This window comes from Petromyzon marinus, chromosome 34, assembly GCF_048934315.1.
Source record: "Petromyzon marinus isolate PM22_M1 ecotype Great Lakes invasive population chromosome 34, UKy_Petmar_22M1.pri1.0, whole genome shotgun sequence".
Taxonomy (NCBI): Eukaryota; Metazoa; Chordata; class Hyperoartia; order Petromyzontiformes; family Petromyzontidae; genus Petromyzon; species Petromyzon marinus.
The window spans coordinates 10148813-10164190 of record NC_133700.1 but is presented as its reverse complement, the minus strand read 5'-3'; the positions used below and the strand labels follow the sequence as shown (position 1 = coordinate 10164190).

Here is a 15378-nt window from a genome sequence, read left to right as displayed (position 1 = left end):
GGCTACTTGTGTTGTGGCCGAAACGTCGTGAGAATTTTATTGTCTTATTTTATTTTATTCTCATTCTACGTGACTTTACCGAAAGAACCAAAGAAGATGAATCCTTGCAGTCACAAAAGCTTTAAATCGAAGTGTCCTATATTTTACACGGAGTGCTCTTGCCAATAACATCAAGTCTTATTCTTGCTTATGACATTTAGATTTTCAAAACCAGTCGAGTTTGCCTATTTAAACAAAAAATACTGCTTGATAATATTGATGTGGAAAGCCAAGAGGCTGGTGAAATAAAACGGATTTTTTTTAATTTACGTCCGGAGAGACACAACGCGGTTCCGTTTATATTTGCGCGAAACTAAGCACACTAAGGCTCACCTGGCTGGCGAAGAAGTGGCCGATGATTTTGACGACGACCTGATCGTTCTCGTCCGGCGTCTGATCCCGTGGCACCACCACCTCGGCACTCGTCAGGTTCTGCAGCTCGTTCACCTGACACGGCACGGACACATGGGAGGGGACACGCAATCATCATCACCGTCATCACGTCATCGTCGGCAGCAGCCATGATTTATCCACAAATGGATGAAGGTCTCCCCAGGTCGTCACCGCCATTGAGTGCCTGCACATTAGCTAATTTAATCATTGTTCCATCTCCATGGCGGCCATCCTCGCGGGCAAGTTCCCTCCTCTGGGTGCCACTTTGTTGTTAGCGATCCACCACCAGCCATCACCTTTCTAATGAAGTATCCTACCAAAGCCACTCTAAATTCCTGAGCAGTCACTATGTCTCTAACTTACATATACTCTCGGATCCATGTGTTCCTGGTCCCTGACATAAGCACCATAACATGTCCACCGCTGTCTCTGGACCACCAAAAAATGTTAACGCCACTCAATCCTTTCTGGGTCATGCAGACTAACAACGGAGAGCTCCATATCACTCGTACTATATTACAACACCGGATAATAATTCCGGTGACCCGAGCTCTATTCCCAGTCACGGCTGATTTCAGCAGCAGCAAGCGACAGTGGCCAGTTAATGGCAATCTAACAAACCCCGCCATTATCATCTACAGTGAGGGAAAAAAAGTATTTGATCCCCTGCTGATTTTGTACATTTGCCCACTGACAAAGAAATTATCAGTCTATAATTTTTATGGTAGGTTTATTTGAACAGTGAGAGACAGAATAACAACAAGAAAATCCAGAAAAACGCATGTCAAAAATGTTATAAATTGATTTGAATTTTAATGAGGGAAATACGTATTTGACCCCCTCTCAATCAGAAAGATTTCTGGCTCCCAGGTGTCTTTTATACAGGTAACGAGCGGAGATTAGGAGCACACTCTTAAAGGGAGTGCTCCTAATCTCAGCTTGTTACCTCTATAAAAGACACCTGTCCACAGAAGCAATCAATCAATCAGATTCCAAACTCTCCACCATGGCCAAGACCAAAGAGCTCTCCAAGGATGTCAGGGGCAAGATTGTAGACCTACACAAGGCTGGAATGGGCTACAAAACCATTGCCAAGCAGCTTGGTGAGAAGGTGACAACAGTTGATGCGATTATTCGCAAATGGAAGAAACACAAAAGAACTGTCAATCTCCCTCGGCCTGGGGCTCCATGCAAGATCTCACCTCGTGGAGTTGCAATGATCATGAGAACGGTGAGGAATCAGCCCAGAACTACACGGGAGGATCTTGTCAATGATCTCAAGGCAGCTGGGACCATAGTCACCAAGAAAACAATTGGTAACATACTACGACGTGAAGGACTGAAATCCTGCAGCGCCCGCAAGGTCCCCCTGCTCAAGAAAGCACATATACATGCCCGTCTGAAGTTTGTCAATGAACATCTGAATGATTCAGAGGACAACTGGGTGAAAGTGTTGTGGTCAGATGAGACCAAAATGGAGCTCTTTGGCATCAACTCAACTTGCCGTGTTTGGAGGAGGAGGAATGCTGCCTATGACCCCAAGAACACCATCCCCACCGTCAAACATGGAGGTGGAAACATTATGCTTTGGGGGTGTTTTTCTGCTAAGGGGACAGGACAACTTCACCACATCAAAGGGACGATGGACGGGGCCATGTACCGTCAAATCTTGGGTGAGAACCTCCTTCCCTTAGCCAGGGCATTGAAAATGGGTCGTGGATGGGTATTCCAGCATGACAATGACCCAAAACACACAGCCAAGGCAACAAAGGAGTGGCTCAAGAAGAAGCACATTAAGGTCCTGAAGTGGCCTAGCCAGTCTCTAGACCTAAATCCCATAGAAAATCTGTGGAGGGAGCTGAAGGTTCGAGTTGCCAAACGTCAGCCTTGAAAACTTAATGACTTGGAGAAGATCTGTAAAAAGGAGTGGGACAAAATTCCTCCTGAGGTGTGTGCAAACCTGGTGGTCAACTACAAGAAACGTCTGACCTCTGTGATTGCCAACAAGGGTCAATACTTATTTCCCTCATTAAAATGCAAATCAATTTATAAAAATTTTAACATGTGCTTTTCTGGATTTTGTTGTTGTTATTCTGTCTCTCACTGTTCAAATAAACCTACCATTAAAATTATAGACTGATCATTTCTTTGTCAGTGGGCAATCGTACAAAATCAGCAGGGGATCAAATACTTTTTTCCCTCACTGTACCTTTATGCTCCCACATATACGCTCCCCATCTTCACAAATACACACTGACCAGCATGGTGAAGTATGGGTAAATAGCCTCCATAACCTGCACGGCATGGCGAGGCCTTCATCCAGCAGCGAACTGGCAAATGGCAAGTTAATAATAAATCAACAAATATAAAACAATAATTATGAATAGCATAACGGGAGCCGTGTGGTGTCGCTGCGGGCCATGCTCACCGTCTTGCCGCCCTTGCCGATGACCCGGCCGGCTGCCGACGAGGGCACCTTGATGTGCGCCTCCAACTTCACCTCCTCCTTGGGGTTGAAGAAGTTCTCCTCCTTGAGTTTCCCGTAGATGCGGCCCTGAGACTGCATCCACCGGCCCCGGAGAAGGGGGAGAAACACTTTTGAGACCCACCTGCTGGCCAATCTTAACAGCCCCAGCCTCCAAACTAAACCATTTTTTATTTTACCAGGTAAGGCCCACTGAGCTATATAGCTCTTTTTCAGAAAATGATAGTTCAACGAAGTGGCTTATCATGTGGAAATTTATAGTAGCCAAATACTCTTAAATGCATGTTTCTAATGTGAAGGGAAAAAACAGAGGCCCCGGAGAAAAGTCTACGCGACCACGGGGAGAAGATGCAAACTCCAAATATATGGGTGTCAGGGTCGGCATCGAACCCATGACCTCCTGTATACCAAGCGAGGTGGTTGACATCTCGCCACCACGGCAACACCCGGTATTCCCATCCTTGTAATCTCATATTCAAGCACAGAGACAGGCTCACCAACCCTGCTTCGTGCGTGTGAGCTGACGAGATCGGCCGCACTCAAAAGTGTATTTGATCCTGGGCAAGAGAACACGGCTGAAGGAAATTACCTTGAACTGAGCCTCAGGAGGGCCCGTGATGATCACCATCCTCTCCTTGGAGTCCGGCGTATCTGCTGGTGCAATCTGTAAGATGGTATACACGACAAACGGTGGCTCGCATAGGTTGTGGAAGTAGCGACGGTGATGGCGGGGATGGTGGTGGTGATAATGGTGATGGTGGTGGGGGTGATGGTGAGGATAGTAGCATGGCGATAACAGTAATGGCGCTGGCGACGATGGTGGCAGCGGTAATGCCGATGATATCCGTGGCGATGATGATGATGGGGATGGTGTCATAGGTGATAGTTGATTATGCATATTGTCGTGCTGGTGGTGATAATGGTGATGGCAATAGTGGTGATGATAATTATCACAACGGTGGTGATGGAGATAGTAAGGATAGTGTCCAACATAAATGCCTATTTTGTGAAGACTGTGTCAATCTTGTTGTGGCAGTGCTTGAGAGCAAGTGATGATAGTGAATTTAGTGTCAATGATAATACCGATGATGAGGAAGGTGGCAGCGACAATCGAGGATGTTAGTGATGTTGAGGATGGTGGTGATGATGGTGATGATTTCCAAGGTGAGGACAATAGCCATGGTGATAACTGCTTTTTGTGTTTTAGTTTGTTCTTCCCATGCACCTCAGATTAGCATGGTTGGCTATATATGGTGCAAAATAAGTTCAACATACATATATACTAATGATGAGGACGGTGGTGATGACGATGGCGGCGGTGGCGAGGAAGATAGCGATGGTGAGGTTGACGACAAAGATGAGGATCGCAGTTATGCGACGACCGTGATGGCGGTGGCGACGGTGCTGGATGTGGAGGCGCCGCGGGGGGGGGGGCAGTGCGACGATAAAGACACCTTGATGGAGGCGCCAGCAAAGCGAGACAGCTGCTTGATGTGCTGCCCCTTCTTGCCGATGAGGGCGCCCACCGCTTGCGCCGGGATGAAGAGGAAGACCGTCTCTTGCTCCGAGGGCTGAGGAAGCACACGTGCACACAGGAACACACACGTGCATGGTAAGCACACACTGTGCACCACACCTGTGCACCACACCTGTGCACATGCCATATCGAAAAATCCTTCGTGATTTCGTGACACATGCCCTGACACGCAAAAGTGAAATCTGTACGTGAATCAAGAGTGGATCGTCCTGTTCATCTACCCATCCAAATTAGTTTTGATTTCTATTCGCTTCATTGCTGTACTTTATTTTGTTTTGGTTGCATCGTTTTGGTGCTACAGGTCACTGTTACAAATGAGAATTTATCCTGGTATCCGAGTTCTCACCTCGTTAAATAAAATAAACCTGAAACTCTGCATGTGCTGTATACGTTAGTGCGTGCAAGGTCATGTGACCCATCGCGATGCATCATATGACCAATGAAGGAGGCGTCGTTATTTACAAGTTGGGAAAAAAATAATGCACGCAACATGGATCCTGTAATGCTTTCCAAAGTGAGTTTGTCTTTATAACCATTCGGAAGACCAAGGGCAGCTGTCAGGGCAAAACACGTTTGAATATTCAGAAATTATCCTTTTTGCCCTGGTTTGTGCCTCACCCCCTTAATCATTGGGGCCGGTTTTATTAGGGCAAGTGCTTAATAGCAAGACAATGTAATACTAGATTCATTCACATGGTATCCTCTCGACAAGAGTTACAGTGCTCCCACCTTCACTATGGACACGACACAGCGTGCTAATGTGTAAACAATTTCAACCTGAATTGAAAACCATTAAAAATGTATCATAATTAATGAAATCCAGATCTTAGGTTCCCTGCAGGGGAAGCGTGAGGTCTTAGGGATTAAGGTCCGTGAAATTTGTTTAATATTTTTAAGAAGCAATGTCTTACGCAATGCCATGGCAAACAAAATTCCCAGCGCTTGTAAAAGAAGGCAAACAAAATGGCAGCGATTAGCTGGTACCTCCCCACAAATTAGTTGTCCCCCTTCGCCTTCTCTATAAACGCTGCTGCGTGTAACTTTTACGGTACAGAAAACACGCCCACAGGTGAACAGGAGAAGGCAGCAAAGCCGAGCCAAGCAGTGGCTTCCACGAGTTTTGGAGGTGTTGAAGAGACGCACAAAGAATTTGCACAGCAGAAGAGATTGCCCGATGCGCAATGTTAAGAGGACTCGCGGAGAGCAGACGGTTATACTTATAACGTTGAGAGGCAAAAAACGAAAACAATGACATCGTTCGGTGAAATGGAATCCTGCCCAAGCACTGTTAAAACACGTTATTTGAAAACGGCTATTTCCACTTTAGTTTTCCGGTGCGCGCGTGGCAGCGGCGGAGAGTGCAGCGAAGGAGGGTTGGTGGCGTTGGTGGTCACTGGCCAAGCCTGCGGCGGAACTTATTGAACGCGAGAAAAAAAAAGGAGGCAAGTGTTCGTTAATAGGCTTGGCGCTTGTGCGTGCCAGCGCACTTACGGGGCACGACGGAACACCCGGGGCGGAACCCGGGGCCGCGGCGGCATGCCAAGCCTACACCGGATGGCACGCACACACACACACGTACGCACACGCGCGGGCAAGCACGCACGTGTAAACGGACACGCGCGAACGCACGCGCACGCATACAGACACACGCAGGGATGTGTGCAAACGTATACCAACTAATCCACACCGGTGTGCACAACACACGCTCACGCAAACACACGTGGGTGTGTGCACACGCACACACAATCGCACGCGTGCGTGCACACCCGCTCCTACAAACACACGCACATGTGCGCACTCAGACATGTACACGCACACACACGCATACTCTTCCTCCGCTCAACAGACGGGAGACCTTCAGGATAAATGCTGTCCACAAGTGGCTATTAAGGTTGTTGCAGCTTTAGAGCACTTGTGACCAGGTGGTGGCGTGGCCAGCAGCAGGTGCACCCGGCTGCCTTCATCTCACCAGTGAAAATATCCAAAAAAGATAACGGTGAATCATAGATAACGGTGGTTAGATGACAATGATAATGATGAATACGGGATGTTCAATAATCATACCGATGAATTTGCTGCTGCGTCTGATGATTATAACGATGACAGTGATAATAATCATGTCTGGTTAAAATGTTGATGGCAAAACTGGCAAAGGAGACTCATAGTTAAGAGATGCTGTGCAATGATCATGACAATGACGATCCTGATACTTCTAGAGCAAGTGACCTGGCCGAGCGGTAGCGTGTTTACTGCTCGTTGCAGAGGTTCGCGGTTTGAGCCCAGCGGTTGCCCTGGTTAATCCTGCATGTATATTAACTGTGAAATTACTACGTATGTATGTTGAACTTCTTTCGCACCGTACGTAGCCATCCGTGCTAATCAGGGGTGTCGTCTGGCTCAAAGAGGATGTTAAAAGTTTCCATGTTGTCATTCAAAACAAGAGTAGGCCATGTGTGTCCCGGCATAACAGTACATATTTGCCAAATTTGATAAATGACTGTGATATTGATGGGAACAACAACACAATGATAATGGTAAACAAAACAAACACTCTACAAGGAAGGTCTGCGCCAATTTCATCTGATTCTGACGCCCAGAGCTTCTGCCGCTTGTGAGGCTGCTCACCATGAGGCCCATGTAGGAGGAGGAGGAGGGGCCTCCGGAGCCCACCGGCGGTGGCACCATCGGCATCGATGGCTGGAAGAGGCCCACGGCTCCGAGGTTCAGGCCTGGGATCAGATTCGCTTGTTGCTGCCAAAAGTTAAGAACAGGATGGGAGTGACACCGCTCGTGAGATACAGACATTAAGACCTCTTCTCGCCCAGTGGCACTGAATGGCAGTTTTATGCCGCGATTCACGAGAGGAACCTTCATGGACAATCATTAAAACTAAACAAAAAAATATTTGGTTTAACACGTAGGCTTTCGCGACCAATATTATTCATAATAAAGGTTTTTGGGTTAGATCGCGTTATTTATAAATGTGTCGAAACCCTCCAGCACCCGACACGGCCAATCAGCAAAAATAAAGTGTCACGTTGACCAAAGACAACGTGACATCGGGCAATTCGCCCGATGATGCTGGATGTAATTACCAGCGAAACGTCGTATTCAAACTGTAAATGTTGTGGATTCACTCTTCAACACACCGGTGGGCTAAAGTAGTGAACTAATTGTCTTTTGTCAACGTGACACTTTATTTTGCTGATTGGCCGTGTCGGGTGGTGGAGGGTTTCGACACATTTATAAATAACGCGATCTAACCCAAAAACCTTTATTATGAAAAAAATATGTATTTTACTTTTACCAGGTAAAGCCCACTGAGCTATGTAGCCATTTAACTACCTCGCGCCAGGTATGCAGGAGGCCGTGGGTTTGATCCCAACCCTGATGCCTGTGTATTTAGAGTTTCCTTGTTCTCCCCATGTTCGCGTGGATTTATCTCCGGGTTTTCTGGTTTTTCTCTGCACATTTAGAATCAACATGCATTTATAATATTTGGCTGATATCAATTTTCACATGATCAGCCACTTCGTTGATCTATCATTTGTGGCCAGGTCTCCTCTGAAAAAGAGCTATATAGCCCAGTGGGCCTTACCTGGTAAAATACAAAAAATATTTAGTTTGAAAGAATGAGGTTTTCCTCAGAGGAGGTGGCGACAGGAGGGGTAGGTACCGTCATGGCTGCCAGGTCATTCTCGTAGGCCTCGCGAAGCTTCTTCATGATCTCCACCTCGGCCTGCGAGCAGGCTTCAATGGAGCCCTTCACGGTGATGGTCCGCTCCGGGTTGTAAAGGGTCAACTCCTGCAGCCTGGTGACGGAGCGCAAGTCACCCGGCAAAGATTAGACCGTGTTACGTCATTGAGAGACTTCAAGGATGACTTTTTTTAAATGTAGCCAAGAAACTAACATTTTAACTTGGCCGTGACACACAGTGTATAACATCTGTACCGTCGCAGGACACCCATGAAAGAGCCGAACGGCTCACTCGGTCCTTCCTGCTTAAATAAATAAAAACTATCCATCTATCTACAACCTACGAGTGATACTTGCGATTAATTTCAAACAGTGCCTCTCCTTTACATAATACCCAGAACCTGGGCACCGCCGACCTGTGGGCTCCGGTGCCTGTACACTCAATATCAACGCCTCCGATTAGCAAGGTTGGCCACATACGGCGCAAAATAATTTAAACATAAAGCTTGCGAATGTGGTTTTGAAAGCAAGACGAACGCGGTGGTTTTGAAAGCAAGACGAACGCGGTGGTGTGTGCGGTCTCCGTACGGCGAGATGGTAATCTTGGTGTTGGTATCCTGCTCGATCTTCTTCAAGTTGCGCCCCTCCTTGCCAATGAGACGACCCACGAAGTTGTTGTGAGCGAGGATCTTCAGCGGGACCTCCTCGGCACTGCGATCGCACGTCCAGGGTGAAATTATCTATTTAAAAACTATTTTTTATTTTACCAGGTAAGGCCCGCTGAGCTGTATAGGCTATTTTCCAGAAGCGAGCTGGTCACAAATGATAGCTCAACGAAGGGGCTTCTCACGTGGAAATTTATAGCAGCCAAATACTATGTGGAGAGAAAAACCAGGAGGACCCGGAGAAAAATCCATGTGACGGAGAGAACATGCCGACTCCAAATATACAGCGTCGGGGTCGGGATCGAACCCACGACCTTGTGTATATCAGGCGAGGTAGTTAACAACTTTCCATAGTGGCGCCCATATTTGGTCTTTGGTTGCGATTTTTTTTGGCAGCTACTATTAAAGGCCTTTGAACAGTGAAGATAAACACTCGCTTAGTTAACGAAAAACATGAGCTTATATTTAAACAAATCGTAAACGGCATTGATATGTAATAAAACACGAGGTTAACATGGGGTTAGCGTGGGTAATAGCATTGCAACCACTTATGTACTCTTTGATTCATACTGTTCGTCAAGCTCGGGATAGGCGCATGAGTGAGAATAAAAGTGTTAGGATTTGTACGTGTTGTATGTCACGTGTTAATGTCACCTGTGCAGCCACTAGGGGCCGCTATATTCAGAGGAGACTCGTATCGAGACACTGAAGCGAACCATTGCACAACCATTACACGGGATCAACAAAGAGTGATCACGTCAATACAGGGTTCACATGGGCATCGTCAGTACAAGCACCATCACCAAGAACACAATACATGAGATAGGCTGTTGGTGAGGTTGGTGAATGGGTCCTATTCGGTAGGGTGGGTGGGTAGGTAGGTGGGTGGATACTACAGCTAATTATGTGCTGTAGATAAGATACTTTCAGAGGTATATAATAACACGGGGCAAGATACTTATCATATCATCAACATTTAAACAGTCATGTGTTTTGACAGGTGATGTTAACGCAGGGCACATTAACACTTTCTCAATCAATAGTGGACGTGAGCTCGCCTCCAAACAAACAATACAATCGAGCACCACCCATACGCGATCGCAGTGCAGGGAGCGGCGGGTGACAGCGCGCGGATGACGGGGCGAGCTCTCTCTCACTCACGTTTTCGTGTCCAGCGCTTCCTTCTGCATGACCTCCAGGATGAGGCGGCACGCTGCTGAGCTGCCCTCTGCCGTCGACTGGATCGTGATTGGCTTCTCAGCCGAGCCCACGTTCTCCTTGCGGTGGATGTCCACCCTGGACGGGACGGGATGGAAGAGTCGGGATGACGATGACGACATCGCGCTCAATGTTCACGCGCAGCTCCGAGACGCGGAGGTGCTTGTGGCTTCTGTTTGTGTATTTTCAACGCCTGATTCCGTGGGGTGACAGCTGACATCAGTGCCCAGTGATATCTGAACCTAAACCCGGCACTCCCGTAAGTCGACCCAGCCTTAAATGAGTACCTGGTTACGGTGCGTAGTGAACACCAGCACTGGGGGAGGCGATGGTGTTCATGTGTTTGTTATGCTGGCCTCAGTAGATGCTCACTAACAGAACTTGTCCCAACAGTTTTTTTTACTGGTGGGGGGGTTCTTTGTATTTCTGCGCGAGTGGGGAGTGGTACTGGAGCAGTTAGCGTGCTGCGCAATGAACCCAGAAACCCAAGTGCCATTCCCGTTCACGGCCAACATCAATGGCGATAATTTGAACTGGTTCCTGGGCCTCCCCTAGGTCGACTCAGCCTCAAATGAGCACCTTGCAAGGTGTGTAAACATCGCCACATGGGAGACAAAGGCGGCCAGCCGTGGCGCTAGCCACCCATCTCCTCGTGTGTCTTTCTGACCTTCATAGGTGCTCGCTAACAGCACTTATACCCCCACAGTCTGCTTAAAGGCTACACTGGGGGAGCGGGGGGTCTTTGTAGACGCGCGTATGCATGCACGTCACGGCTTGGCCTCTCACTTGGACTGCGTCTGCTGCGTGATGTTCTTGATGGTGGCCCCCTCCTTGCCGATGATGGCGCCCACGTACTGGCTCGGCACCAGCATCCTCAGCGGCACCTCGCCCTGCTGCCGGCCCCCGCCGCCGGACTGGCCCCCGCCGTGCGGTCCCCCGGGCCCCCCCGATGCACCGCCGGGGCCCAGGCCGCCGCCGCCGCCTCCTGCTGCCTGCCCGCCGCCCCCCCCGGGCTGGCGGCCCCCGAAGCGGCCGCCCGGGAACCCCCGGCGACCGGGGGGCGGCCCGGCGCTCTCGTCCGGGATGTAGACCACCTTGAGTGAGTAGCCCTCCAGCTGGTGGCCATTGAGCTTGTCGATGGCCCTGGAGGGGGTAGACGCACGTACGGACAGGGACTCCTCTACCTACGAACATTTGACTCGACGAACTTTCAGAGATACGAACAAACCTGGTCCGTATGTCCAGTTGCCTGTTCGGATTGAGAGTCGTAAGTTCAACCGCCGCGCAATAGATGGCGGTGGTGGCATCTACATCTGCAGAACATGAAGAAGCAGTGGCATCTACATTTACAGAAGAATATACAACTTTTAAAGCCATTCCCCGTATTTAGTGTACACGCCATACTACATGTTTGGAATCGACAGAAGTAGACTTACGAACAAATTGGCTTACAAACAGACCACGTGTTTTAATTGATTTCGTGAGGCGGTGGCTCATCTCTCGTTTTCAGCCCCCGAGCCAGTGGTGGAAATTGCACATTCCTATGATGGGTGCGAGTCTATCCGTAGGGGCAACCAATGTTGACTTTAGTAGAAGGTGGTACTCCCTTTCTCAAACCTGGGGGGGGGGGGGGGTGTGAGATGGGGTGAGTCAACCCCCAGCTAGGATTTGGACTCGTAACCTTCAGCCTGTGAGCTGCTCGCTCTACGCAGCTGGGAGGAATATTTGTTAAAATAAAGGTGCAGCCCTACAATTGCCTACTCACACTGCCGCAGAGAGCATATTTGGTCTACTAGTGTGCCCATTTACATCGCTGGGTGAACAGTACAAGTGGGATTCAAGAAACACGCCCCACTGTTTGAAACGCCACACCAGTGATCTCCAGATTGCAAGTTCTGTGTGCTAATAATTTTATGGATGGTAGTAGTGGTAGTGGGGGGGGGAGTGGGTGGAGGTGACACTCACTGCCGGGCCTGCTCCCTGCTGCCAAAGGTCACGTTCACAACTGCCGTGTCGCTCTCTGTGTTCACTGCAAGAAGCACGCGCATGCATACACGTCAAGCAATGCACCGAGAGACAGTTGTAAAGTCGACAACACAGTCCGTTATCTCTCCACTGCTGAACGAAGGCCTTCCCCACGCCACGTGGGTCGTTGGAGTTAGTCGGTGCATTCGTTTTGGCGAAGGTTGGGGAACATAGATGTGGCAGCGTACAAGCAGAGTACAACGATGGATTATGCTCGGTCACCACGTAGCCCTGCAGCCTCTAACATCCTGTTGTGCATGGTGGCCACCCATCTAAGCACCATCCAGGCTCAAAGCCTGCTTAGCTTCCGAGATGTGACGGAAGCAAAGCAGGCGATCGAGGAAAAAATGTGTTGAAAACACAAATCATTCTTCCCACGAGGAAGGGCCATTGTCCAAAATGTAAGCCGAGCAGGCTATATATCTGTAATTTCCAACAAGATGCCGGTGTGATGAATTAAAGGGCCACGCAATTTTCCCTACTCCTTTTGCAGGAGATCCCGATTGTGCTTTCAACATCAAGTCCCGAGATGAAGACGTTTCCATTTAGCCCCTATATCAGAGAATGGCCCCAGAAGATGACATCACAGAACTACTTCTGAGGTCACTTCGAGTGACCTCTTTATCCCAAACGACAGGCGCACCTCTTCATGCCCTGCAAAGATTTTGTGACAAATTCCAATCAAAGTTTTAATTATCAAGAGCTGGAATTTGCCAAAATTAAGCGCAAAACACAAATGTAGTGTGACAGGGGTTTCTTGTTACAGTCGCCGAGAGACACAATCAACCTGCCGCGCAATTTGATTTTACCGAGCGAGCTTCAGATCTGAAGGATTGAGCAAGAGTCTCACCTTGTTCACAGTTGTCCACAGTCCCGTACTGAGCTAGCAGGCCATCTAAAACCTACAAACAAGAACCCCCCGATTAATTAAACTGAACAAACCCGAGATGACAAAAACAAAACACGTTTGGTCTTGGAGCTACGGAGCGCATTTCTGCCTTGTTCTACAACGCGCGTCGATCTGCTGCTCGAGCGAAAGGTGCAGCCCCCCCCCCACCCCGCCCTGCTATAGCTCGCTCATGCCACTGCTGGCCAGATGGGGCCTGCAGTAGAGAGAGAGCTCACGAGAACCCCTCTTTAGAGGACCATGTTTGGCCTACTCTTCCACGCTGGCCAGACATCTCGGGAAGAGGTGCGACGATTACCCACACTGTGCCCCACCAGTCGGGCGACCGGCCGACCGATCGATCTAACTGCGGTGTACCGATTAATCCTGCTGGGTGTGGGAAAGAGGTGGGGGTTGGGGGCGGGTGGGGCAGAGTTTAAGAAACATTTCGCTGCTTAGAAATGAGGCAAATTAAGAGCAACATTGATAGTAGAATGTGAACGATTGAATGGCATGCACATGCGTACATTTTATGTATGTTGAACTTCTTTCGCACTGTACGTAGCCAACCGTGCTCATCAGAGATGCGGGGGGAAGGACAACAAACTAAACAAAGAGCAGTTCTAAAGAAATTATGTTGTCAATCTAGACGATGTAAAAGTGCATGAGCTCCAGTAGCTTCCTAATATCGGAAGGAAGAGCGTTCCAGATGACTGCAGAAGCGCATCTGAAAGCGCGCGATGCGGTGACCGTCTTTGTTTGACGTAAATGCATTTACGATCATGAAAATTATAATAAAACTAAGCACTAGCATGACACAGACATGTGTCCATATGCAAGTATGTTTCTGTGTGTGTTTTAACATATAACTGTACATACAATCGCATGTATGCGTATGCAATGGTGTGCATTATGTACGGATGTACGTGTTGTTTGTATGTGTGCACGTTTATTTACAAATAACAATACAGTATTTCGTTATCGGTCATAAGAAGATTTTTGTTCAAGAATATCAAATTTAAATGTTAAAATGTTACCACGTAAGAGAATGGTTAACATAAATAGGTTTGCAAAACTTTACACTTTTACTCATAAATAAAATACACAAATTAACTTGAGATCCATATCTGCACATCAAAATTAAATACGTTGTATTTGTATTTTAGAAGTATGTAAACTATCAGAATTTTGTTGAAATACACCAACTCTGGGCTGGTTTCTCTCTTTCGGTGCTTATCAGTGATGATTAACGGTTAAAGCTGGAGGCATCCAATTGGCCGACAGAACACACAATGCGTTTTCATCGCGAGATATGGAACACAAGAAGATTCATTTATTTTATTTATCACCAACACACACGTGTACAGCGCTCAGTGAGTAAAAACTATCGCATACTTCACTGACCTCCCATTGCATTTGGGGAGGGATGTTCCGAACTTGGATCTTGCGACTCCTACCGGCCACGGGAAGAACACAAATTTGCACGCACACAACACACAGACACACAGGCACAAACCATTAGAGCGACGTCACAAAATGAACACGCTGCAATAATTACATTTCCCTTAGGCAAGACTCACTTGCTTTAAAAGGGTAAGCGGCAGGTCTCCACCGACACGCTCCTGATGAGCGGCGGGCGCTCGACGACACCCTCTTACCTCCGACACATCCGCTAAGTCTATAATCGCCCGTCAGCAGAGAGGTCCCCTCGTCGCCCGCAACACGCAAGCGCCAGACCGCGAAGTCCATCGCGCGAGTCGTGCGAAAACCGCTGCGACGCGCACCGAGCCATTGCTTGCCGACCGCTGGCACGTCGACAACGACGGAGCCGTAACTGCGGCGCCGCTACCGCCAAAGCCACCTCCGTCTCCCTCGGCGTCGCTAGGGGCCGTGAGCGCGCGCGCGGAATTCCGTTTCGCCGCAGATCCAAGTTGCGTTTTTCGCTTGCGCCACGAGCATTAACATCGCCTTGAAAGCTGACGGTCGGCCAGAGATGCTAAGTTGTTGCCACCGCAGACCAAACGCACGCGTTGCAACACTCGGAACAGCCTTCGCAGGGATCAATAAAAAGAAAGCCGTGTTGACTCGCTGCCTCTCTTAAAGCACCTTTCCTTCCTTTTTTTGTAATCCCTCCCTCGACTCAGTCACAACACGACATTGTAAACGTTTACTCCTGACGTAGCTAGAGATGGCCCGCGTGGTTCAGAGGTCCGAGCACTGAGCCAGCAAACCCGAGGGCATGGGTTCTCATCCAGGTTTCAGCTGCCTGCGGTTTTACCGGGATTTCAGGTGCCATGGAGTTGATGGTCATGACAAAAAAAATGTTGCACTAATTTCTGAATTCACGTGCCTAAATTTGGCACATTTATTGGATTGATCGCCACACAAAGAATATCTCTTTAGCAGGCCACGTGGAACGTGCTGCTCTGCCAA

At 48.5% G+C, this 15378-nt stretch overlaps 1 protein-coding gene across 12 annotated transcripts in view; it reads right to left on the bottom strand.

The window, feature by feature from the left end:
• The window catches only part of LOC116948693 (insulin-like growth factor 2 mRNA-binding protein 3), an 83535-nt gene that overhangs the window by 11646 nt on the left and 56511 nt on the right, over nt 1-15378 (bottom strand). For 6 of the 12 annotated variants that reach the window (XR_012945933.1, XM_032965647.2, XM_032965649.2 and 3 more), the window contains 13 exons: nt 14341-14398; nt 12910-12961; nt 12000-12063; nt 10821-11177; nt 9978-10112; nt 8740-8862; nt 8131-8266; nt 7080-7205; nt 5946-5999; nt 4372-4488; nt 3507-3581; nt 2861-2992; nt 373-486 (listed from right to left, as the gene is read on the bottom strand). Coding sequence is in view for 11 of the 12 variants with exons in the window: in XM_032965647.2 (XP_032821538.1) it covers nt 373-486; nt 2861-2992; nt 3507-3581; nt 4372-4488; nt 5946-5999; nt 7080-7205; nt 8131-8266; nt 8740-8862; nt 9978-10112; nt 10821-11177; nt 12000-12063; nt 12910-12961; nt 14341-14398 (1543 nt within the window). In the remaining variant the exon portion in view is untranslated. The remainder of the gene's footprint in view (nt 1-372; nt 487-2860; nt 2993-3506; nt 3582-4371; nt 4489-5945; nt 6000-7079; nt 7206-8130; nt 8267-8739; nt 8863-9977; nt 10113-10820; nt 11178-11999; nt 12064-12909; nt 12962-14340; nt 14399-15378) is intronic. The other 6 variants (XM_032965648.2, XM_032965653.2, XM_032965658.2 and 3 more) reach the window with 3 other exon arrangements.